At 40.8% G+C, this 23860-nt stretch overlaps 1 protein-coding gene across 1 annotated transcript; it reads left to right on the top strand.

Annotated features, from left to right (window-relative positions):
* The first annotated feature begins 34 nt into the window (after positions 1-34).
* On the top strand, positions 35-19780 carry CDC45 (cell division cycle 45). Its single transcript, XM_042442199.1, has 18 exons — positions 35-170; positions 1518-1577; positions 2540-2632; positions 3471-3608; positions 4282-4422; positions 5564-5619; positions 6357-6405; positions 6815-6876; positions 7563-7613; positions 9326-9445; positions 10257-10388; positions 13706-13804; positions 14829-14990; positions 15401-15539; positions 16293-16376; positions 17565-17683; positions 18521-18597; positions 19370-19780. The coding sequence occupies exons 1-18, from the start codon at positions 120-122 to the stop codon at positions 19432-19434; spliced, it is 1698 nt and encodes a 565-aa protein (XP_042298133.1). The 5' UTR covers positions 35-119; the 3' UTR covers positions 19435-19780.
* The last annotated feature ends 4080 nt before the right edge of the window (positions 19781-23860 follow it).

Here is a 23860-nt window from a genome sequence, read left to right as displayed (position 1 = left end):
CGAAGCTCGAAGCGGGACGGCCAATGGGGAAAGGGGAGGATTTGGCGCCAGTCTTTGAGCGGGGATGAGAGATTAGGGCCCGGGGTCTTTCCGCCAGCCGCCATTGCTCCTCTCCCGCCATGTTCCTGACAGACTTTCGCAAAGACTTCTACGAAGTGGTGCTCAGCCAGGTCAGTCTTCCCTCAGGCTGCCTTTCCGACTTGGTTTGCTGTCGTTGGCTGCAGCCACACGGCAGGAATAATCCGGTTTGGCCTCGCTTGAAGTGCCACCGCTCAGTGTTACGGGATTCTGGGAAGGGTCGCTTGTTGGGGCGCCAGAGCCAAGGCCTAAGGCTCCTTGGCTTGCCAGATATTTGCAACGACAACACCCCTGCAGAGGCAACCCAGTTCGAGACCGCTTTCACTGCCTTGGCTCAAGGCTAGGGAATCCTGGGTATTGTAGTTGATTGTGGCCCCAGAGCTCTCTGACGGAGGAGGCTCAATGCGTCTCCCAGAACTACACTTCCTAGCCTCGAGCCAGGGCAGGGAAAGCGGTCTCCAACTGGGTTATTTCGGCAGTGGGTTTGGGAGCATAGGCCCCTTACTGTTGGCCAAGTTGGGGGGGACTGGTGAGACCTGGCAGCCATCCCTTGGAAATGAGAAACAAAAGCCCTGTCTGTTTGCAGTGGAAGGAATGGCTTGCCTGGAGGGAAGGGCTGGCATGGGGAGCTCTAAACAAAATGAGCTTCAACAGGGAGAAATGCAAGGTACTGCACTTAGGGCAGAAAAATGAAATGCACAGATATAGGATGGGGGACACCTGGCTTAAGGAGACAACATGTGAAAGGGATCTAGGAGTCCAAATAGACCACAAGTTGAACATGAGTCAACAGTGCGATGCGGCAGCTAACAAGGCCAATGCTATTTTAGGCTGCATCAACAGAAGTAGTATAGTGTCTAGATCAAGGGAAGTAATAGTGCCACTGTATTCTGCTCTGGTCAGGCCCCACCTGGAATATTGTGTCCAGTTCTGGACACCACAATTTAAAAAGGATGTGGAGAAACTGGAGCCATGTGTCCAAAGGAGGGTGACAAAAATGGTGAAGGGTCTGGAAACCTTGCCCTACGAGGAACCACTTAGGGAGCTGGGTATGTTTAGCCTGGAGAAAAGAAGGTTAAGAGGTGATATGATAGCCCTGTTGATATAATTGAAAAGATGATAGAGAAGCTTCCTAAAATACTTTCAAGGAATGTTTGTATTCATTGAGTAAAATATCCTTCACAGCTTACTTTGTTCTGCTCCAGAAACATGGCTTTCCATGGGATTTTGACCTATAGCTCCCTAACCACTAGCTGTACTTGATGGGAATTGGAGTCCAACAACATCTCAAGGGGCTATAGCTTACCCTCCACTCCATTGCCTTCGCCTTGACCCCTTCCTTCTTTAACTATGGTTTGGTTTGGGTGGTTGCTGATCCTCCTTCTGCAGTGTGGTGTTCCCATACATGCAAACTCAAATGTTTCTCCTTTTTTTTGTAGCGTGTGCTGCTCCTTGTTGCTGCAGATGTTGATGCCTTGTGCGCATGTAAAATACTCCAAGTAAGTCCTGAAAGTGTGCAACAAGCAAAATATTGGAAAGGTTTTAAAAAGAATTAGTAGAGAGATGAGAAGACAGCCCAGGCTATGAAAGAAATGTGAAGTCGAAGGCTTTCATGGCCGGCATCCATAGTTTTTTGTGGGTTTTGCAGGCTATGTGTCCATGTTCTAGAAGAGTTTATTCCTGACATTTCACCAGCATCTGTGGTTGGCATCTGCAGAGAATACTGGTATGGTAGAGAGTGGGACACAGTATGTATATGTATGGCCACTTTATATATACAGTATATATATATATACTGTATACCCACTCTCTTCCATGCCAGCATTCTCTGCAGATGCCAGCCACAGCTGCTGGTGAAATGTCAGGAATAAACTCTTCTAGAACATGGACACAGAACCCCAAAAACCCACAAAAAACCATGAAAAAAATGTTTCACAGAGATCTTTGAATATGACAACTTTACAAGGAGGGGCAAATTCGGTCCTTTCATGGCTCAGTTGAAATTTTGATAAGTAACCAGGAAAAGAATGTTTTTATTAAGCTGTGACTCTTTTCCAGTCTTGTATTATTTTGTGACTCTTTGGCTGCATCCACACAGCAGAGCTTTGATGCCACAACAAACTACCAATCCCACAATTCTTTAGCATTGAGCCATGGCAGTTAATGTGGTGTCAAACTGGATTATTTCTGTCGTGCAGATGCAGCCTAAGTTCATCTTTATGTTGGGGCATGAGGAATATGTTGCTAAACATTGTATCTTATTTATAGCACTCAAGTATTTTAGGTTGCTTGGATTTCTGGGCCTGTCCTTCAGTAAATCCATATTTACTTTTCTATGACAGGATGTGATAAATATTTACTCAGAAATTACTGTCGAGCAAAAGCCCATATACTGCTCTGCTATGCCAGGGCTGTTAATAGTACTTTTTCTTCCTCTGAAATGTAACTTTCATTGTTTTAGGCTCTATTCCACTGTGATCATGTGCAGTACACACTTGTCCCAGTCTCTGGATGGCAAGAACTTGAAACAGCATTTCTTGAACACAAAGATCAGGTAAAAGCCTTCTTTTGAAAAACAGCTATTTAATTTCTAATGAGCTGCAGTATGGAATTACGCATATTTCCACAGAATTAAGACCTACTAAATTAAGTGGCACTTAAATCCCAAATTATTCTATATATGATTATTAATTACCATTAAATTAGTTACAAAGCCCAATCCTATCTAGAGTTAGAAACACAATTGAAACTGGTAGTATGGAATAAGGGAAGGTGATATATATAAAGTCAGGCCTTTGATTAATCTAGCTCAGTATTCTCTACTCTGACTGGCAGTGTCTCCCCAGGCCTTAAGGCAGCAGTTTGTAAAGTGTGGTTTCTGGTACTTAGTCATGATTTCTTGAAGGAAATATACACCTGTCCCTCCACATTTGTGGCTTTGACTTTTGCAGATTTGATTATTTGTTCTCTCTAGGAATACCTAGGTCCTCCAGCGCAATTCTGTGATCAATATGAACCAAAAGTTGCATTGAAGAACCTAGAGATTCCTAGAGAGAACACTCCACTAGGCATTTGTAGCCCCTCCAACACAATTCTATGGTCAATGTCTGGCAGATGTTGACCAGAGTTACACTGGAGGACCTAGAGATTCCTAGAGAGGTGTTTTCTCAGGTAAAAACTTAGTGCTTTTGTTATTTGCGGTTTTTCCATATTCGTGGGGGTCCTTCACCCCTAATGCTTGCAAATGTGGGGGGATGAGTGTATAGAATTAGGGCTTTAGAATTAGTCGTAATAAGGCATGAAGAAGTATTAATATTTCGGAAGTGGAATAGCACTTCACAAAATCCAAGTCTTTTTGGTATATTTATATTATCACACCTATTTGGTTACAGTTCCAGTATTTCGTCCTGATAAATTGTGGTGCCAACATTGACCTGCTAGATGTTCTTCAGCCCGAGGAAGACGCCATATTCTTCGTTTGTGACACTCACAGACCTATCAACGTAGTTAACGTTTACAATGAGACGCAGGTAAATTCTGTTTTCGACAATGTGAACAACTGATCCATTCACATCTGTTGGCCATACTGCCTGAGTAATTCTAGGAATTGTTCAAAACAGAAGTTTTTCCAAACTTTGACTCTCCTGCTCAACTGGCCTGAGTTAAATTCCATGTACTCTCCTACGGATTTCAGAGATCTGACACCAGCATTTCTAACCATGTAAGCAAGCTTGTTTCAGGCTTTTACCTATATGATCTTTACTTCCATTGGCATTGTCCGTGCACCAGGAGCTTTTCAGGTTTCTGGTGAAAAGACAGAAAAGGAGGGAAAGCTTCATAAAATGTAGTACCTCTGGAGGTGACTAGAACCCTACCATTCACCAATCCTTTAGCAATACTTTTAAACACAATTATAATGAGCTAGAGAAGTAGCCATCCCAAGAGCTGGAATTACATCAAAGTTCAGGTAGTCCAAACAAAGACCATCTAGTCAAGATCAAGAACATCTAGTCAAAATCCGCTACTGCAGCACCCCTGATGTGTGACTGTACAGCCTCTGTTTAAAACGTTGTAACAACTACTTTCCGCTTTGCATCCCCTCCATCAATCACTACACCACACTAGCTCTTCTTCGGTAATCTTTTTAAAAAAATTAAATTGTTTTAAAAATGCTTCACTTAATCAAATGTTTTATTTTGCTAGATCAAACTGCTGGTTAAGCAAGATGATGACCTTGAAATTCCAGCTTATGATGATATCTTCAGGGATGAGGAAGAGGACCAGGATTCTGGGAATGAAAGTGATGGATCAGAGCCTTCAGGAAAGCGAAGGCGATTTGAAGAGGTTAGATCACAACTGAGTTTAAATATAACATAAAGATTAAAGGCTTTTCCCCATCACGTTAAAAACTACAACCTTTTTGTAATTTAGTATTAACTTTGTTGATTATATGCAGTTCCCCAACTGATTATTTCTTGATTTATTCTTGTTTCAAGTTGCACAGCTTTCAATGAGTTACAATTCGGAAGGAGACTTTCAGAACCTTGAAAAATGCTGCTTTATACCTTTTACAGGGACACCTCAGTTGACAACGTAGATGTGTTCCTGGGCATTATCTCTTTAACAGTAACTTTGGTACCGGAGGCAGAAATAACATTGAATAGGGTGAGGTTTCTGAACCACAAAAAGAAGAGCTATTCAATATATTTCATCATACATTATCTTCCAAACGAACACATGTGAAATGAACCAACCAAGTCAGGCAAACCTTACATAAGTGAACAAAAACATTTTTAACCTTCTAGAGACCACTTGACAGCTTCTTCCAAAATGCATCCAGGGGCATAGTTTCCATTCACCAGCCTCCACCTTTCTTATGATTTCTGTTTTGGTGACCAAACATACAGATCCATGTGCTTAAAAAACATACTGGGAGAAGCTGGTAAGACAGGTTTATCTGTTCTCCCCCTTTTGCATTTCATGCCTACCCTGTAAGGGATTCTGGAGGGAGCTACTGTTTATCTGGCCTGTTCTAAGCAGGAACACATCACTACAGTAGGATTATCTAGAGCAAAATCACACTTTCCTTTAAGCCTTATTGCAATGTTTACTACAGACATGTTGCTGCAACCTGACACTGAAAATCTGTTGCTCCAACCCTCCTTCACCATGCTCTCAATGCGGCTGCTGCTAAAACTTTACAGCTAGACAGAGGATGAGGGAAAGGGGAGGAGTGGGCATACATAAATAGATTTCGTAAAAAGGAGCTTTCTTAAACTGAGGTATGCCTATATTTCATTCTTGCTGACTACAGAAGATTATTGCTTGTCATGATGTTCTTTGTATTCAAAATATTTTGAGTACAAATTGATTATGAAGAACTATATTTAAAGTAGTTTGTGTTCAAAATATTTAAAATTTCCTTCATTGTTTCAATACTGTATTATGCTCTCTACTATGATTTTGCCCCTTTATCTCTGTATAGGAAATTGTAGAAAGAACCATGAAAAGGCGACAAAGAAGGGAATGGGAGGCACGCAGGTATGTTTCCAAATTCTGTTCACTTCCTCAGTTCTTTATCACTGTAAAGCTAAGATTGCAAGTTCTCCAATATACATCTGGTTTGTGCATCATCTGTAAGAACCCAATCCAGTTTGTGTATTTTGAACACACAACTTCTTAACATCTCAGAGGTTGAAATTTGCCTCTCCAAGGTGCTTAAGGTATTAATCAACTGATAAGATATTGGCATGGAAAGAACCCAATCATTTTTCCCAGAAATATATCATTTATTTCAATGGAATTTGCTTCTAGTTATGTATGTCAGATCATACCCTAAGGTGAAACTTCATCAGTATATGGAATAGTACTCTTCTGTGATAAATACTTATGAGCATCTTCTGTTTTGACCAAAGAGAAACCCTTTTCAACCTGCTTGTACCTCTTCATTTGTATTCCTTGTTCCATTCCTAAAAGTTCTCAATGAGTACAGGATCTCTACACATGAAGTTTTCTCCCCCTGGAATGCCTGGCCTGGCCATTTCAGTGGAGACAGCACATATGTCTTCTACCATGATAAATATGAAGCCACTGTTTCAACTAAAATAAATAGGGCTGATTTTGCATGTAGGCATTCTCCACATACATTGAAGTGCTTCAGGCTGGTCTGGGTTTCTTTTTCACTTGATTTCAGAAACAGTTTAAAGACCTTTTAATTCAGTCTTGCATATATAATAGTTGTGGGAAAGGAATGATTTCTTTTCTTTTCTTTTCTTCAGGCAAGAAATCCTTTTTGACTATGAGCAGTATGAATACCATGGAACTTCAGTAAGTATTTAGTCTTAGTCTCAAATTGTGAAATAACTTTCTTCAAGGGAAAGCATTATTGTATCATGTAAGGAAACCCTTAGAATGCTTCAACTGATACTTAGACTTATTACCATTGGCCCTCCATATCCATCGGTTCTTTATCCACAGATTCAACCATCCACAGCTTGGGAGATGCATATATATGCACATATATTCCAAAATGAAAGACTACAGTGGGGGAGATGGCTTAGCCTCCTTTGGAGTCCATAGATATGGCTTTGCCCCTCTGAAGTAACAGACACAACTGAGATTGAACTAGACTGTGGCACTCTTGATAGGACTAGTAGCAAGCATTGGCCCTGCTGGAGTGCTAAAATGTTTTCATTGCAAAATAGTCCATTAATGATTTCTTTCTTTTCTCTTGCAGTCTGCCATGATGCTGTTTGACCTGGCATGGCTCATGTCCAAAGATTTGAATGATATGTTGTGGTATGTAGCCTTGTTTGCAATAGCAATGTTGTTGACTTCATCCCTGTTCTAACCCAGATAGAAAATCCATTACTGTACTGCAAGAAAAAAACAAAAACCATCAGGGTTTCTTTGTTCCTGCCACCTTGGACTTGTTGCACTAACAGCTACTTAAAGATTTGTAGGATATGACTATGTCAGATATTTGAACATTGTAACAAGCCATGGTTATTTTGATGTTTATGAGCCTTGGGCACACATGCAGCCACTTCTCTCCTCTCCTCTGCCATTGATGTGAGAAGGAGTTCAAAGTTTTTGTTTCCTCTTCTGATTCATTTATTACGTACATCTAAAAGAAAATGTTCTTGAGGCACCACCAGTAAATATTATTCATTCCCATGTGGTAGTTTATGTACTTTACTTACTGAAGGTTCCAGCTTAAAAGTACGTTTTCAGTTAAAAGAATCCTGCTCAGCAGAACTGAGACTTGGGAGGACCTAGCTGGTCTAACTTGGGATAAATCAACTTCCTATATAGTTGGAAAGTGGAAGGAAATGTTTCACAGGCGTAACTTTGTATAACTAAAATAATATTATTTGAATTAGTTCAAATAAGTATTTATTTGATACCCTTTAGATGTTTGTACACTATGCAGTTTGGACAGAGATTATTCACAAATGTCTGCTTCTCCCTCATTTTTTTTTTAGGTGGGCTATTGTTGGACTAACAGATCAGTGGGTCCAAGACAAAATTACTCAGTAAGTGAGCAACAAATCACCAATTTTAAATTATGTTTTTAATTTCTTACACATCTTGGATGATGGCACAAAATGATAGGACATAGATATTTGAAGTAAGTGAGAACTATTATAGCTGATCCGGCATATTAGTACAGTGCGCACACGTCATACGCGGCTTTCAGCATACAGTACGCTGAAAGCTGCGCAGGGAGGAAGGGGCGGCACGTCCCATAGGTACTAATGGGGCGTGCGCCCATGGCGTGCCTGCGCCACCATGTGCATGAGCCCCATTCATTTAAATAGGGCTTGAGCATACACGGAATTTGCTTTATGCAGGGGAGTCCGGAACGGATCCTCCGTGTAAAGGAAAGGCGCACTGTATTCACTATTACAGTAAAATCAGAACAGATTTGGGAAGTAATGTGTTAGTTTTCTGTGCAGGGCCACCCCCAGTGCTAAAATGAACTGGGACAACTCTATTCACTGAGAGAGCTATGGGTGACTGATGTAGCTGTAGGTGAATACAGTGGTCCCTCCACATTCACTGGAGTTAGGAGTGAAGGACCCCTGTGAATGTGGAAAAGCCACAAATAACAAAATACTATTCTTTTTACCTGAGAGAACACCTCTTTAGGAATCTCCAGGTCCTCCAGTGCAACTCTGTCATCAACATTTGCCAGACGTTGATCATAAAATCATGCTGGAGGACCCACAAATCCCCAGAACAGTGTTTTCTCTAGGAACATCTAGGTTCTCCAGAAAACTATGGTCAACTTCCAGCAGAATTGCACTGGAGGATATAGAAATTCCTAGAGAGAACATATTAAACAAAACATATTAAGCAAATTATCAAAGCCGCAAATGTGGAGTGCCAGCTGTTTAATATTTATGGTGTTTGCTGAGACCGAACATGTTATTAAGGGATAGTAGAGTACATTCCTTCCTTACCCCAAAGGACTTTTTTGGCATTCATTTTACTAACAAACGAACATGCTAAAGCATGGCTGGGGAAGCATGTAGGATATATCTTGATTTTGATTGACTGCTTGATTGAAAGTATTTTTGTATTGCCTCCCATCACTCAATGCTACAGTTTTCTGGGAATTATAGGTCTGTTACAGACTGCCAAAATAAAGCTGCTTCGGGTCTCTTTGGAGGTATGCTGTTTAAATGATGCATGCATCCTAAGAATCCAAAAGCTGCACCAAAGCTGCACTCCAGTGCTTAGGAATGGAGTGTGGCTTTGGCGCGACCTCCAGACTCTTAGGACCCAAGCATCATTTAAATAGCATACCTCCAAAGAGACCCGAAGCAGCTTTATTTTGGCAGTCTGTAACAGGCCATAGTTTTGTGAGACATTTAGCCTTCTCTTTCAGAAAGCTCTGGTGCCACAACAAACTGCAGTTCCCAGAACCCCATAACATTGAGCCAAAACATGTAGTGATGTCAGAGTGGATTATTTCTGCAGTGTGGATGCAGCCTATGTCAAACTATTTGGAGTCAGAAGCCTATATATATATATATATATATATATATATATATTATATAGTGCCGTAAGCTTTACAAAATCATAAAACAACATAAAACCTGCCAATGGTGTACAATCTTTAGCAATCTTTTGCAACTACTGCAACTTTTTGCCAACCTTTCCTAAATGACATTTGAATGGGTAATAGAGTTCTGAGGAAAAGAAACTGAAGCAAATGTAATCTTTTTTTCTTTATCAAAAGAATGAAGTATGTAACAGATATTGGAACCCTACAGCGTCATGTATCCCGGCACAACCATCGCAATGGGGATGAAGAGAACTCTCTTTCCATTGACTGTATGAGAATAGCATTTGAATATGAGTATCCTTCTGAATGATTACGGGTAAAACAATTGTCATGACTTGTGAGAATGGTTTGTAGTAGTTAACATTGCATTGTTTTCAGTCACTGGCCCAGTTCAGGCATAATGGGTTCACTCCAAAGAAACCCCCCCGTTTTTTGGGATCCTTCCCTCTTCCCCTTGCATTCCCAGGTGCAGAGAAGACTGTCATGTTTTCATACATGGTCCTTTTTTTATTTATTTACCTGTTTTTCTCACTAAAATGCCAAAGGTGGATAACAATATATGCTCAAATAGTGTTCAAACTTGGTCCAAAATTCACCGAAAATGGTGCGTTGGGGTTAAGACACCATGGAGGAAGGTAGTCTTTCATTCACATTCTAGTGAATTGTAACTAACTGGGGCAGCCCTCATGTTTGAGAATAAGGTTAGAATGATCTGGAGTATTGCAACTGGATCTATAAAACTGGTTCAAATTTTAGTTCAGCCACAGGTTCTCTGAGTGCCCTTGAATTCCCACCTCTCTGCCCCAGTTCCCTATATTAAAAAAAAAAAGGGGGGGGGGGTTCAAACCATAGGATAGCTGTTGTAAGAAAGTGAAAGACTATCAACGCTATGACTATAAAAGAAATAGCAAATGATTCAGAGTTTCCAGAAGTATAGACATTATATACGGTAATCTCTTATACAGGATACTGTTCTGTTACAGTCTTCGATTTACAGTATATTATTTTTAAAACTGTGAAAAAGAGAAGAAGGTCATTTTTATCTTGACTATAATAGCTTACTGATCCAACCCATTGTAGTTATTTTTCCTAATTCTGGCCTCAGCTTGTGCCTTGCACTCTACCAGCACTGGTCTCTGTATGAAAGCCTCTGCAATACTTCTTACACTTCTGCTAGCTTCAAGCTTTGGTCTGTGCAAGGCCAGAAGAAACTGCAGGAATTCCTGGCTGATATGGGGTGAGTTAATGAGAAGAGTGTACATATGTGTGTGTACCATCAAGTCACATCTCAAAATACAAGAGGATAATTCTGCATCCCAAGGGGTTTGTTATAGGGAAGGTAACAAATAGTGGAGAGGAAAGTGGGAGTGAGCAGGAGGTTATGGATTTAATTCAGTCACACCTACTTTAAAGAGCCATGATTTTATAGTGCATGCAGTTCCCCTGCTTGGCAGCAAGTATTCCACTGTGTTACATTCAGATTTGCAGTGGATAGCCTTCCAGTTATGACTTTGTTCATACTTAGTTACCCTGATCCTTGAATGGCAGATATGCAGCCTTCCAAAGGGGCCATGTTCAAAGCTTTACCAGCTTGATAGAACCTTGCAGAGCTCATACTCTGCTGGCACATCTTCAAGATGAGGCTGCAGGGTAGGACTCTGTTGCACACGTTTAACCTTGTTCAGTGTAGAATGGGTTTGACAACTGTGGCTTTCTAGATATTATTGGAACCAACTCCAATCAGCATTAGCCAGCACAGCAAAAGCCACCTTGAATCTCAGATGTTGTCTTCAATATCATTCCTGGGAGAAAAGCAAGATATAAGACATATAAGTTAATTAAATCACATAAAAGACACAGTTGCCTATTCCTGCCAAAGAGTTTGGTGCTAGGAGTCAATGGCTTCATGGAAAAGGTGGCTTATTAGGGAGGTTTTGAAATAAATGAATAGGAGGCAGCATATAGATGCTCTTATATGCCATGCTGTGCATAAGAGGCAACACTAGAAAAAGGGAGCATCACTTTAGGAAGCAGGTAAAGCAAAGAGAGCCGTGATGGTCCAAAACTGAAATTACTAAATCCATAGTTGGGTAGCACTTTCAGTACAACCAGCCAAAATGTTACAAAATGGAAAAGGGGCAGGAGATCTTTGTCTGGCTTAGAGTAGTGGAGCTGGAACAGTGAACAACCAGTTTGGTGATATAATGGGCTATAAGGGGTAGAAACAAAAGCTGGTGTGGTATATAATTATAATATAATGTAATAATAAAGATTTATTTATAGCCCGCCCAATCACAAAGAATCCGGATGGGTTACAACAATAAAATACATCAATTACAATAGAGTTAAAAAATCAAACCCTAGACCTACCCCCCCCCCCATTCTCAGTACTAAAACAGAATTAAACAATAATAGTATAAAAAACATTAAAAACATTTTTAAAACGGCAGAAACATAGGCGGGGAAGAATAGACAAATGAGGGGACAATATCTCTATATCTGGGGAAGGGAACTAAGTTGGAAAGGCCTGCTGGAAGAGATCCATCTTGAGTGCTTTCTTAAAAGCTGTCAGAGTGGAAATGTGACGGATCTCCTCCGACAGGTCGTTACATAGTTTAGGAGCAGTAGTAGAGAAGGCCCTCTGGGAAACTGATGTTAGCCTAGATTTGTTTGGCTGTAGTAGATTTCTTCCAGAGAACCTTAGTGTGCGGAGCAGACAATAATGAAGAAGGCGTTCCCTCAAGTATTCTGGGCCCAAGCCATGTAGGGCTTTAAAGGTAATCACCAACACCTTGTACTTTGCCTGGAAACTAATAGGCAGCCAATGCAGGGACTTCAAGACCGGTGTTATACGGTCATTCCTAGAAGTTCCCGTGATCAATCTGTCTGCCATATTTTGTACCAACTGAAGTTTCTGAACTTGGCACAAGGGTAGCCCCAAGTAGAGCGCATTACAGAAGTCCAGTCGAGAGGTTACCAGTGCATGTACTACTGTTTCCAAGTCCCTCGGCTCCAAGAAGGGGCGCAGTTGGTGTATCAGACGAAGCTGAAGGCAAGCGCTCTTGACTGTCGCATCCACCTGAGCTGTCAGTTGGAGCGACAAGTCAAGGAGCACCCCCAACCTGCGAACAGAATCCTTCAGGGGAAGTGTGACCCCATCCAGAACTGACTGACACAACTCCATTCCTGGATTCGGGGTTCCTATAGCGAGTACCTCCGTCTTACCTGGATTCAGCTTGAGTCAGTTTTCCCTCATCCAGTCCATTACCACCCCAAGACAGGCATTCAGAGGAGAGATGCCATCCTTAGTCACTGCTTCAGTCCGAGACATAGAGAAATATATTTGGGTGTCATCAGCGTACTGATAACACCCCGCCCCATGTCTCCGGATGATCTCACCCAGCGGCTTCATGTAAATGTTAAACAGCATGGGGGACAGAATCACGCCTTGAGGGACGCCCGATTTGAGCTCCCTCTTGGTCGAACAACTGTCCCCAAGCCACACCATCTGGAACCTGCCCGAGAGGTAGGACCGGAACTACTGCAGTGCAGTGCCTCCAATATCCAACTCTCTCAGGCATTCCAGAAGGATACCGTGGTCAATGGTATCGAAGGCTGCTGAGAGGTCCAAGAGCACCAGCAGGGTCACACTTCCCCTGTTGATGCCCAGACGGAGATCATCGACTAAGGTGACCATGGTAGTCTCAAGTGGTTTGAGCATTGGACTGTGGGAGATGAGGATTCAAATCCCCGTTTGGCCATGGAAACCCATTGGGTGACCTTGGGTTAGTCACATTCTCAGCCTCAAAGGGAAGCAAAGGTAAACTCCCTTCTGAACAAATCTTGCCAAGAAAATCCCATGATAGTTGCCTTAGGGTCACTGTGGGTTGGATACGATGTGAAGGCACACCACCAAAACTACAACAAGGGGTAGGAACAAGGTTGTTGTGGGGAGGTAAGCATTTGCTTTCAGTGCTTGGTTCTCCACCAATGCCTTGCAGGCAGCTGGTCCCAGGTTTTAGCTTGGGAAAATCCTTTCTAAAATTCTGGTGAGCCACCCCAAGTCTAGCTAGTCAGCAGGGATCTGACTCAGAATAACACTAGTGTCCAATAGCTGCACTAGTAGAGGGTAACTGGTAGTCTGCGGGATGATTGCTTATCTCTTCCAAAATGTCATCAAATGTGCTGGAGAATCCTAAATGCAGTTTCACTCCCCATGGATTAGCCACAGAGATGCGCCCAGGAGCCATCAGACCGATAAAGGTATTAAAAGGGATGCAGCATACCTCCTTCCACAATGTCTTTAAATGTATTTAAGCTGGTATAATTGGGGGCAACACCACCATAAGCCTTTTAGAGGATTCCTGCCTATGGCATTTTTCCTTCCTTTGATGAGTATTGCCCTTAAAAATTAGCAGTAGTTATTGAGTGATGAACATAAAGAGACTGTCAGTGATGTGGGTTTGGGTGACAGGCAGACTGGTAAAAAAAAAAAAATTCCTGCCAATATTCCACATGCACATTATTCCCCTTGATTGTATTTTTCATTTTTAGATTACCTTTGAAGCAAGTAAAACAGAAGTTCAATTCTATGGACATTTCCTTGAAAGAGAACCTACGGGAGATGATAGAAGAATCTGCAAATAAATTTGGGTTAATCACCTTTCTTATCTATTTGCATGTCTGATGTTCTTAGAAGATGCTGAAGTGAAGCAGAAACCCATCCTCAGTAATCTAAACGTATGATTCTTAGCCTTTAGCCCTCCAGACGTTTTGGATCTCAGTTCTCAGACTCTAGCTATTGGCATTTCTAGCTGGGGCTTCTGAAGGGCCCAAGATTGAGAACAACTACTGAACAGGTCTAAGTATTTACATATAGCCATTGGACATTTAACAGGTCTCTTGTACCATATGACTTTGCTGCTCATTACTTTACATAAATGTTATTGGTCCCATTATGCTCATTGCAGCATATCTGCAATACAGTGAGAATAACACAGACCTTACTAGGCTGAGTTGGTGATTGTTGAAGCAATAGATGTGGATCATGTTGAGTGCTTTAGAAAAGCACTACATAAGGATATTATACATGTTGTAACACACTTAGAGGAAACCTTTGGTTCAGAAGTCTTGATATGTCAGTGGAAAAGGCAAACATTTCCAGTTGCAGCTACCTGAACTACTTTAGTTTTTGAGAGGGGAAGGGAGGCAGAAAGCCTAAGAATGCAGAAAAAAGAGTGGAATGGCAAGCTTTCCAAAATAACAGTGGGAAGAAGAAAATGGTACAAGGAGACAATTTGGGAGAGATGCTCATGTTCTGCATATCACCAGGAGCTGCTTTGGTAAGGAAGGTTAAAGTTGTGAATGTTAACTTTATATGTAAACAAAGGTATAGAAAACTGGTAAAACTAATAGAAGGAAAGCAGTGAAATGTGCTAAATGAGAATGATAGCTAGATGTTTTGTTTGTAGCTGGATCACTCAAAATAAGAGTTGCCTTTTGAACATAAATCTACCTACATGGGATGCAGTTGTATTAACTCATTTACTTGAGTGTACATGTACAGGACTGCAGATGTTAGAAATTCTCAGTTACTTTAGCTAACATCCTGGTATATAGCACAAGAGAAAACAAAAATTCTTTAGGTTACTACTTCTGGCTTAATTTTGTTTTACAGCATGAAAGATTTAAGAGTACAAACCTTCAGCATCCATTTTGGTTTTAAACATAAGTTTTTAGCCAGCGATGTCGTATATGCGGTCGCTGCTTTAATGGAGAATGTGGAGAAGGATGAAAGTGCAACCGATAACTTTATCAAGGCTTTGGATAGTCTTTCCAGGTAATGTACATGTGTTTTCCCCATATTCATTTGATTGCTGTTGGAGTACAGTGGACCCTTGTTATACGCTGGGGTTTGGTTCCAAGATCCCCCGTGTATAACAAAATCCGTGTATGCTCAAGTCCCATTACATATAATGACATAGCAAAATGGTGTCCCTTATAAAAAATGGAAAATCAAGGTAAATTTATACTTTTTTGGAACATTTTCAAACCGTGTATGCTTAAATCCGTGTATAAAAAATCCGTGTATAAGAAGGGCCGACTGTACTCATTTTTCATACGTGTGTCTTTTATTTTACAATGTAAATATTGATCATCAGATATTGGTAACATGTAGGAAGTCTTTGGGATAAGATGAATTATTTTCTTCTCCATTAAAATAGCTTCCTTATTTTCCCCTTGCTTCAGGAGTAACCTGGACAAGTTGCATCAAGGGCTGGAGCTCGCGAAAAAGCAACTCTGTGCCATTCAGCAGACTGTAGCCAGCTGCATCTGTACAAATCTTGTAATCAATCAGGGACCTTTTCTTTACTGCTACCTCATGGAGGTAAATTTTATTTGAACTTATTTCTTAGTTCTGTATTATACTTTAACACTCTTCATTTGCCATGACAGACCATGCCTGTAATTTAAAGTCTGAACCGTTTAGCTGTACACCCACTTTAACTGCCATGGCTCAGTGCTATGGAATTCTGGGAATTGTAATTTTGTGAGACATTTAGCCTTCTCTGTCAGAGACTCTGGTGCCACAACAAACTACAAATCCCATGATTCCATGGCTGTTAAAGTGGTGTCATATTGGATTATTTCTGAATGCGGGTGCAGCCTTAGATCAGATAGTAGGGATGGTTAAAAAGAAATGTAGAGAGACTGGAAATTTGAGAAGCCTCTTCACAATTCTTTTAAACCAACCCTATCTTTTAGCTCTCTGGTACATTGTCTTTGGAACCCAGAAATCTTGTCCTATTTGGATTTTTTTTTTTTTTAATTCTAAGATTTGACTCAACTTGCACATAGAACTGCTAGTCATTGTAAATATTAGGCTGGAGTCTTTGGGGGGTTGATGCTTGCTTAACTGGCCAGTTACACAAGCAGTCAGGCTTTTTACTGGCTTACCTAAGAAGATCTGTAAGGCCTCCTTTTCTGGGACTGAGAGTGTGCCACTTGCCCAGTGGGTTTCCATGGCCAAGTGGGGAATCGAACCCTGATTTCCAGAGTCATAGTCCAATGCTGAAACCGCTACACCACACTGACTCCCCCTTTTCAACTTAGAAATAAGTAATGGTATCTTTGTTTCAAGGGCACCCCGGACGTGAAATTGTTCTCTAGGCCAGTGTCCTTACGTCTCCTTAGTAAATACTTACTGAGGTCCTTTATTTGTTCTGTAAGTATGTTTACCATTTCTACATTTATGTATGCTTAATTCAAATAGGTATGATCACCAAGAGGGTTTTCATTTGTTAAATAGCACCATCTTATCATCTTAATATGTGACTTTGCTGTGAGCTTCATAATGAAGTGAGACATATGGTGGTACTAGTACCAAAGAAGATGTGGTGCTGAATATGTCTTTGCATTTAATATGCTTTTTAAAATGCAAATTGCTTCAGCTTGGTCCTTGTGGGTTTTGTCTGAATGAAAATAGCACTTCCATAGATTTCCTCTGGAACAGAATAGAGAAGGTAAAGCTTCATTGTAAAGGTGACAGCAGGCACAGAGGGGATATCCCTCCCTATTGATATGATCTTAGAAATTTCCACTTCCCCAATCTGATTTATATTTAAAAACAACAACAACAGCATGTTCACAACTATTTAAGAAAAACATTTAGTCCTGGAAGAGTAATAATACAAGCCAGTTTTATTTCCATGCATCATGTGTTTTATCACATCTCTTCCTTTCAGAAGGGGAAGAATCGTTACAAATATACAAAAGGGAATAGGTTTCCATATCATTCCTTGAGAATATAAAGCGAGATGGATAAAATGCAGCCATGTCTAGCTATCTTTTTGTTTTTTTAATGCCAAGGAGCTCATATTTAAATGGCAATTCACACACACATCCTAGATTTGGGGGGTGCAAAAAGTATTCTCCAGACCTCACAGAGGTTGCTATAACATAAAGCAATCCTGCAAGTCACCCCTTGCTTCAATATTCAGGTCCTTCGTTGTGTATTTCATCCGCCAGGGTGAAGATTGTGTTTTTATTTTTGAGAATCTTACAGATTTTATTTTAAGAAAGTTAATCTATTATCATTGCTTTAAGTCACTCTGAGTTTGTTCACTTTTTTTTAATTGGGGGAAATAAAGTCTGGAACTTACTGTAATAGTGCCATAAAGTACATTTACTTCTTGAACATGTTGATGCATTTAATTCCTGGAAAGAAAGTTGTTGTCTGGAGAATCCTGCCTAGAAAGTAAACAAAAGGTCTGAAGAAGGCTTGATCCTTAATCCTTTTTTAGATACCTTTAATCCCCAAATTCGCTCTTCCTGAGTACTTCAAACAACAGGGCTAAAGTGTTATGGTTCTGTCTTTGAGCTTTGTATAATCAAGATATTTTCTGGCCTCCAGACAAAAAACAAGCGCTGCAAACTTCTGCCAATGGTTATGGCAGCACCCATGGATCTGGAGCAAGGGACGGTGATCATGGTGGGGATTCCACCTCACACTGAAAGCTCTGACAAAAAGAAGTAAGGTTTCTGTTTTGGTTTTTGTCAATCCCTTTAGATAAGATGCTGGGTAAACTGAATGCTCTTGTCTAGTATGAGCAATGCTTGTTTAAAGAATATGTGTGCGGGCGTGCCTGTGTGAGACAGTACTCAAAAGGCTGCAGTTGGAATGAAATAAGCAAAGGCTATATACTTACTGTATATACTCATGCATAAGTCTAGAAATTTAGGTTTAAAAATTGGCCCAAAAAACCTGAGTCGACCTATCCATGCGTCAATGTAAGTACTGTATTTTAACTCATATTACATAGAAATATATGGTGAAAGGCAAGAGTTTAGTCTGAGCTGGAAGCACCGACCCCCCTCTACTCTCTCATCCATTCGCCTTTAGTATGACTACAAATAGTGATGCCTGCTGGAATTTTGTAAGTTCTTTGTCATTGTTTTCCTTTGCTTCATCCTTTACATCCTTCATTATATGCCCCTATGTTTTACCCTCAACATATCCATGGGTCATATCAAAATCTATAATTTTGTCCCCAAAACCTGCCCTCGACTTATATATGAGGTCGACTTATAGTTGTGTATATACAGTATTTTGCACTCATGTTGAGTACTAGTCTGGTATAGTAGCTGGAGTGGACTTGAACCAAAGAGACCCAAGTCCCAGTCCTTGCTTTGCTGTAAAATTCTCTGGCTGGCCTTGGACCAATCACTCTTTTAGCCTAACCTACCTGGAAAGATTGTTGCGAAGATGAAACTGCTCCTGGGGTTTGGGAGTGAGGCAGGGCTGCATTTTGCCCGGCTCTTCTCTCTAGGGAAAAACTAAAAAGGCTTCTGTGTATACATTCCCTCTAGCTTTTTTGGAAGAGCATTTGAAAAAGCTGCAGAGAACACTAATTCTCGGACTTTACACAACCATTTTGAAATGTCTAGTAAGTAAAATTAGTGCACTTTTCCGTATATTTTGTATGTATTTCAGCAACTTTGAAATTGTTCCATGTATCTTATATGCTTGGTTTTTGTTTTTTTTAAAGAGAGGAATATATTAGAAACTGCTGGATGCAAATTTCAATATTTTTCTGTGTGTGCAAATATTTGAAAAGGAGCTCCTGCACCTGTCTGGTATCACTGACATTTGCAAGACAGATCAGGGGCTAAGGGTCCAGCATGATGCACTGAAGTTCAGATGCAACAAGACATGCTCTTTCAACATGAATTGTGCACAAAGAAGACTCTTGTTACAAGAGTAACCCCAAACTGTGCATTTGACAACTATGCCTTTGGATTCTTCCAATCTAGCCAGTAGAGGAATATAACACTTGATAACAAGACCATGTCATTACTTTGCAAGTAAGAAACCATTATGTATGGTGTGGTATTCCTTCAGCTGAAGTGCTTTTCAGTTGGGACATTTACTCTAGCTGGATGATAGGACAGGAATGATGTGTCTGCAGGGATAAACAAGTTTGTATAGACAGCTTTTAATTTCTAAATCTGACTTAAAAATGCAGAGTACTGCCAGACAACTGATTGATGAAACGGTCTAGAACATGGCCACATAGCCCGAAAAACCCACAAAAATCTATTGATGCAACTGTCTCTTTATGACCTGGTGTGCAGATGTGGCAAGCATGCCAGTTGTACTGTGGTAAGATGTTATCCCTCCAACATTGACTCTAACAGTTACTTCTTTTATTGCTTTAGTAATTGAATTGAAAATGGAAGACAGGAGCAAATTCCTGGATGCACTTATCTCTCTTTTGTCCTGATGGCAATCTGGTGCTGAAGATATGGATTTTTAAATTTTTTATTTTGTTTTGTTTTTTTATTTTCAACATTTTAGAACCAGTTAGAATTTATTGCGCATTGTGTACTTGGTTTTCTTATATTTAAAAAGTTTTTCTCTCCTCCTTGTAGGGTTGTGATACCTTTTAATCTGTGAATTTTACCTTGTGTATATGAAATGTGTAAATGTCAGCGGTTGTTTTATGTCTGCCCTACTTTTGTATAGATTTTGTATAGACCTGTTTTATAATTATGGGAGTTGCAGCCAATCCAAGTTTTGTAACGGAAAATTTTAATCAAATAAATTTTTTATTCCAGGATAGCCCTGTCCAGGTAGCACCAATGAAATGAATCAGAGTCATTTTATGCGATTAGGATCTCATGTCCTATGGAATACATAGCTTCACAAATGAGAGCAGGCGGCCATTCTGTATCACTTTATTCCAGCAGTTTCATGCGTAACCTGAAACCCTAATGTAATCGAGTTGAGTGGGGTGGGCAATACACCTGTACAGTTCACATCTACCCATATAGTGGTTGCAGGATGACCCCCAACCCTGCTGCTATGAAAAACAATCCATCAAAACACAGAAAAAACTGCAAGCCTCCAGGACTGACCATTTTGTAACTGCAAGGCCTTACTTCAAAAAAGTGCCTTTGTGGAGACGAAGGATTAAAGCCAGAGTCTGGTCACTTCCAGTTTTGGGAGGAGGCACTTTTGCCAGGAGTGGGGTCCACAGTAGGTTCGGGGGCCATGAAAATGACCCCTGACCTGTTGCTTGCCCTTGTAGAACAGTTGGTCCTCCACATTTGTAGCTTTCACGTTTATGGATTTGATTATTTGGTGTTTGATTGATATGTTCTCTCTAGGAATCTCTGGGTCCTCCAGCACAACTATGCCAGAATTTGACCAGAGAGCTGTGCTGGAGAACCTAAATGTTCCTAAAGAAAGCACTTTTCTAGGCATTTGTAGGTCCTACAGCAACATTCCATGATCAGCTTCTGGAAGAAGTTGACAACAGGGTTGCACTGGAGGACCTGGAGATTCCTAGAGAGGTGTTTCTCTTAGGCGAAAAGAATAGTGGGATTTTTTTTTTATTTGTGATTATTTCACATTCACAGGGGTCCTTCACCCCTGATCTCAGCGAATGTGGAGGGACCACGGTACAGCCTAATCCATTTAAGTGTACTCTGATCCTCTGCGTCATTGTAAGATTCTGACCAAGCAGTCTTCATAATATGAGATTCACATCAGCCATCCCACCCACCTCCACCCCTATTTTTTGTAACGCCTTGCCCAATGAAGAGGGAGAGATCAGGAAAGAATGCAACAAAGGTATTGCTATGTGGCACAACACAATGTACCCCATATATATATATATATATATGTGTGTGTGTGTGTGTGTGTGTGAACTCAATAGGTTATCCTTTTAATAGATTCCTTCCTTAGCTGCTTAGCATTTAGGTGAAGAAGATAGTAGGATACAGTACTTGAATATCTGAGCCCTCTAGCGGAAGTTTAGGGAAGTTTAGTGAAAGATGTTTCACAGAGCTAGCGTGAAGCATCTTGTTAGGTACGTCCGTTGAAATATAAAAAGCAGTACCTTGATTTCTGCCGGCTCAGCTCCCCAGGAGGCAGGTTGAATGTTCTAACCTCTCCTTTGTGGAAAGATTAGTGTGCTTTATAGTTGCAGGTTCACATGGTGAGTTTTGGCTGCTGCTGGCATTTTTAAAATAAAATAGTTAAGGCAGGAACAAATCAGCTTAGGCCCTATTATGTCTCTGCATTCCACACTGCAGTGTCTGAAAGCAAAGAGACATTCCCAAGGGATTAGAGTGGCGCGGCAAGATATTTTTAACCAGCATAATATTTGTTTACTGTAATAACACAGTGTCAGATTCTTAATTATTTGCAGTCAAGTTAGGATTTCAAGGCAGGGTGGGGTAGAAGGAGGCCAAAAGCTAAGAAACAAGCCTCTGCTGCACAGACATTCAACTAAATCTTTTCACAAAACGTGGTGAGGTGATCGGTCAGACTAAATTAAACTGTTGCTAAACAGGTATGGAAATCGGACAAGCGCTTTGCGTGCGGTGTATACAAAATGTTTCTAACCAAAGACTGGCTAGATTAAGGAGATCTAGTTCCTAAAATAGGGCCCTCTTTGTGCCCCATGGATCTAGCCAGGGTTGCATAGAAAAGAGATCTACAAGCAAAATACATTGCACAGCACCAGGGACAGCAGCACAAAAATGGTCACACCTGAACCCCTTTTTAACTCACCAATTTGGGCGAGTCAGACAGCAACTATGCGCTTGTCACTTTCTCACATCTGTTGAAGCGAACTGGAGTCCTCGAAAGCGCATGTGCTCCTCAGTTACTCAAGATACACACATACAGTGGGTCCTTGTTATCTGCTGGGGTTTGGTTCCAGGATCCCCCGTGGATAACAAAATCCATGGACACTCAAGTCCCATTAAATATAACGGCAGAGCAAAATGACAACCTTATATCAAATGGAAAATCAAAGTTTGCTATTTGGAATTTATACTTTTTGGGAGTATTTTCAAGCTGTGGATGCTTGAATCCGTGGATTAAAAAATCTGTGGATAAGGAGGGCTGACTAATATGAAAAGTAAGAGAAACACTGGGAGATTGGGAGGCAAGGGAGGAAGATGAAGAGAATGATTTCTTTTAGCATAGGTGCCAAGCCGGTGATGGGTCTGGAACTATGGAACCAATTGAACCCTTGATGATCTGGCCCTTTCTATGGGATTTTCACAGATTACGTACACATGTGTGAGTATACATAGTCATAGCAGCACCCCATCTCTGCATCCCCAGCCTTTCCAGAGAATCACTTTTGCAGGATGGGAGATGTGAGTAATCCCATTGGCACAAGCAGATTTGTGCCTATGCCAGCCACTGATCCAATTCCAATAAACTGGAGAAAATGGGCCTGAACAGACAGGCCAAAATAAAGCTGCTTTGGGTCATTTGGAGGTATGCTGTTTAAATGATGCATGCGTCCTAAGAGGCCAAAAGCCATGCCAAAGCCATGCTCCAGTCCTAAGGACTGTAGCGCAGATTTGGCACACCTTCTGGCCTCTTAAATTGCATGTGTCATTTAAGCAGTGTACCTCCAAAGGAACCTGAAGCAGCTTTATTTTGGCCTGTCTTAATATGTCTTGGTTTAAAATTACTGATGAACATTATTCTGCCTACCGGGGCCCCCAAAGCACCATACAATAAAAATACTTCTAAAAACATTGGCCTAATCCTGTGGTTAGTCCTGACTCAAGTAATGACCCATTGACTCAACCCAGAATGGTGAGTCAACGTTTAGGCAAATCCCATTGATTTTTTAAAATCCCTTTCATTCTCTTCCCCAGTACTTAAAATTCTTAAACTCTTCAACCAGTTTGCTGGCCTAAGAATAAATTTAAATAAACCCAATCTATTATGTTTAAATTCTCCACTCAATCTTCAAAAAGAATGGCAGTTGATCTCAAAACGCCACCTTAAACCATCTGGCTTTTATTATTTGGATTTTCTTATCAAGAAAGATTTATCTCAGTTCCCCGAAATTATAATGACTAATTGGATGAAAAGAAAAACTGAAAATATGGCCATCATATTTCTCTCTTTGGGGCTGAATAGCACTTTGAAAAATGTTCCTTCCTAAAACTTCCATTTCTGTTTCTGCTTGGCCTCAAAAGGGAGGACAAAAATGTTTTAAACACCATTAGTTAATAGTCATTTATCTTTAGGAAAAATGTTTTTAAGTGGGTCTTTGGTTGACTGATTTTTTAAAAAGAAAAATCTCAGAAGTGGATTTTGGTTCCTTGCTGGACAAGGATGAAATCCTTTATAGTGTTTTTGTGCATTCTTATCAGATGCCGGGTAGGTTACGAATAAAGGATTTCTGGCTTCTTCTCTAATCTCTACCATAGTCTGGAGAGTGTGCATGTCTTTCTATAGAATGACTGCACTGTTTATATATTGGCTTCACAGATAACAGAGACCTGCCAACGTAAATCCTGAGTGACTTGCAGAGAGGAACCACAACCTCTTTTACTACGTGGATGTGGTGGCATTCTGTCATAGAATCATAGAGTTGGAAGAGACCGCAAGGGCCATCCAGTCCAACTCCCTGCCATGCAGGAAATCCAAATCAAAGCATCCCCAACAGATGGCCATCCAGCCTCTGTTTAAAGACCTCCAAGGAAGAAGACTCCGTGTTGCACAAAGCCATGTCCCAGCAAAGCACGTGGAACTTTGCAGCCTAGAAAAACCAGGGAAATCCAAACCGTTGCTTGAGAGACAGTGTCCAGTTGCCTAGGTTGTGAAAAACTGAACATGGTGGTGCATGGGAAAGAGTCATTTCAGGTGTAATGCTAATTCCACTTCTG

This window comes from Sceloporus undulatus, chromosome 10 (assembly GCF_019175285.1).
Source record: "Sceloporus undulatus isolate JIND9_A2432 ecotype Alabama chromosome 10, SceUnd_v1.1, whole genome shotgun sequence".
NCBI classification, from domain to species: Eukaryota; Metazoa; Chordata; class Lepidosauria; order Squamata; family Phrynosomatidae; genus Sceloporus; species Sceloporus undulatus.
This window is presented reverse-complemented; position numbering and strand designations above follow the sequence as displayed.